This window comes from Salpingoeca rosetta, assembly GCF_000188695.1.
Source record: "Salpingoeca rosetta unplaced genomic scaffold supercont1.7, whole genome shotgun sequence".
Lineage (NCBI taxonomy): Eukaryota > Choanoflagellata > Craspedida > Salpingoecidae > Salpingoeca > Salpingoeca rosetta.
In genome coordinates this window covers 1,524,041-1,525,562 of record NW_004754927.1, presented here as the reverse complement: position 1 = coordinate 1,525,562, position 1,522 = coordinate 1,524,041, and the positions used below count along the sequence as shown (strand labels likewise).

At 57.2% G+C, this 1,522-nt stretch overlaps 1 protein-coding gene across 1 annotated transcript; it reads left to right on the top strand.

Annotated features, from left to right (window-relative positions):
* Nucleotides 1-10: 10 nt before the first annotated feature.
* On the top strand, nucleotides 11-922 carry PTSG_12010 (uncharacterized protein; the record flags this gene model as incomplete). Its single annotated transcript, XM_004995895.1, has 2 exons — nucleotides 11-674; nucleotides 915-922. 2 exons carry the CDS (start codon nucleotides 11-13, stop codon nucleotides 920-922), a joined length of 672 nt encoding a protein of 223 aa, XP_004995952.1.
* Between the last annotated feature and the right edge of the window lie 600 nt (nucleotides 923-1,522).

Sequence of the window (1,522 nt, the reverse complement as noted above, 5' to 3'; positions counted from 1 at the left end):
CTGCAAGCTGATGGGCATCGACGATCGCAACGCCATCAGCAGCAAGCAGTGTACAACGTGCGCAGTGACCAAGAGCACTCGTCACAGCGTCAGCAAGCACGCGGAGCGCACACAGGTGCCCGGCGAGCGCATCCACGCCGACATCGTCGACTGGACCGCGGACTCACCCACGGGCAAGCGCTACAGCCTCGTCATCGTCGATGAGGGAAGCAAGCTCCTGCATGCAGTCCATCTCAACGCCAAGAAGGACGCAGTTGCCGCGTTCCAGTCTTTCCTGCGCGAGACCAAGCTCCCCATCTCGCCCACAACAACAGCACTCCAGACGGATTCCGATGCCATCTTCCTCGGAGCTGACTTCCAGGCCATCGTCAAGAAGCACCTGAAGCAGCACCAGCAGTCCCCGCCGTACACCCAGGCGCAGAACGGCATCGTCGAGCGACAGGTGCGCACCCTCTCCGACATGGTGCGAGCCATGATCACGGGTGCAGGCCTCGACGCATCGTACTGGAGTCTCGCCTGCAACCACGCCCTGCACATCCTCAACAACATGCCTCGCCCTTCCCTCCACGGCAAGACACCGCTGCAGATTGTCACGGGCTCGCTGCCCAAGCACGTGCCGCAGCTGCACATCTTCGGGCAGCCGGCCGTCGTCCACATCAGCATGTTGAGAGTCAGTGAGTTTCTGTTCTGTGTTAAGTCCTTCCTAATTTGCCTTCGCGTGTGGTTTTGTCTTGTTTGCCAACAACACCTGCTTTGTGGTTTTTCCGTTTGCAAACATTCCTTCCTCTCTGCTGGTATGCATGTGTGCCAACTGCCTCTCCTCTCCTGCTTCCCCTACACACGTGAGTTGTGTGCCATGTGTGTGTGTGCATGCTCGCCATGCTTGGCAAATGCCATGCCTGCATGCCATGCAGTGTTGTGAAGTGTTGTCTGTTGTGTATGCTTGCCTGCAAGCATCCATGCCATGCCTAGCACTGCTCTGCGCGCATGTATGCATGCTGCTCATTGTTTAGATTGTTTGTGTTCGTGCACACTCTGCCCATGTCGCCTTGGCAGCGTCATTGACCGTGTGCACTTGTCTTGTATTCGTTTGAGCGTGCTGCCCGAGTTGATTTGGCAGCAGCTTGTTGTGCTTGTTCATTCTCCTTGTGTTCTTGTTTGTTGCGTTTGTCTACAGTAAACACACACACCACCTGTCGTGTTTCTACATCGACGCATGGCTCTTCGCCAAGCTCCACGACGACCGACAGCGCACATGAATCATCACGTACGTCGACGACCTCATCATCAGCGGCAGCAGCGAGCGCCACATCCGTGCCTGCAAGCAGCAGATCAAGGACAGCTTCGAGGCAGGAGGACCTGGGCCCGCTCACCATGGTACCTGGGCCTGTCACCTGACGTCACCAGTTGACGGGGTGTTGCACATTACGCAGACACAGGTCCATCAACGACATCGTCCACCGACTACAACCTTGACATCGGCAGTCAGCGTGATCGACGCCCATGCGTGTTGGCATCGACG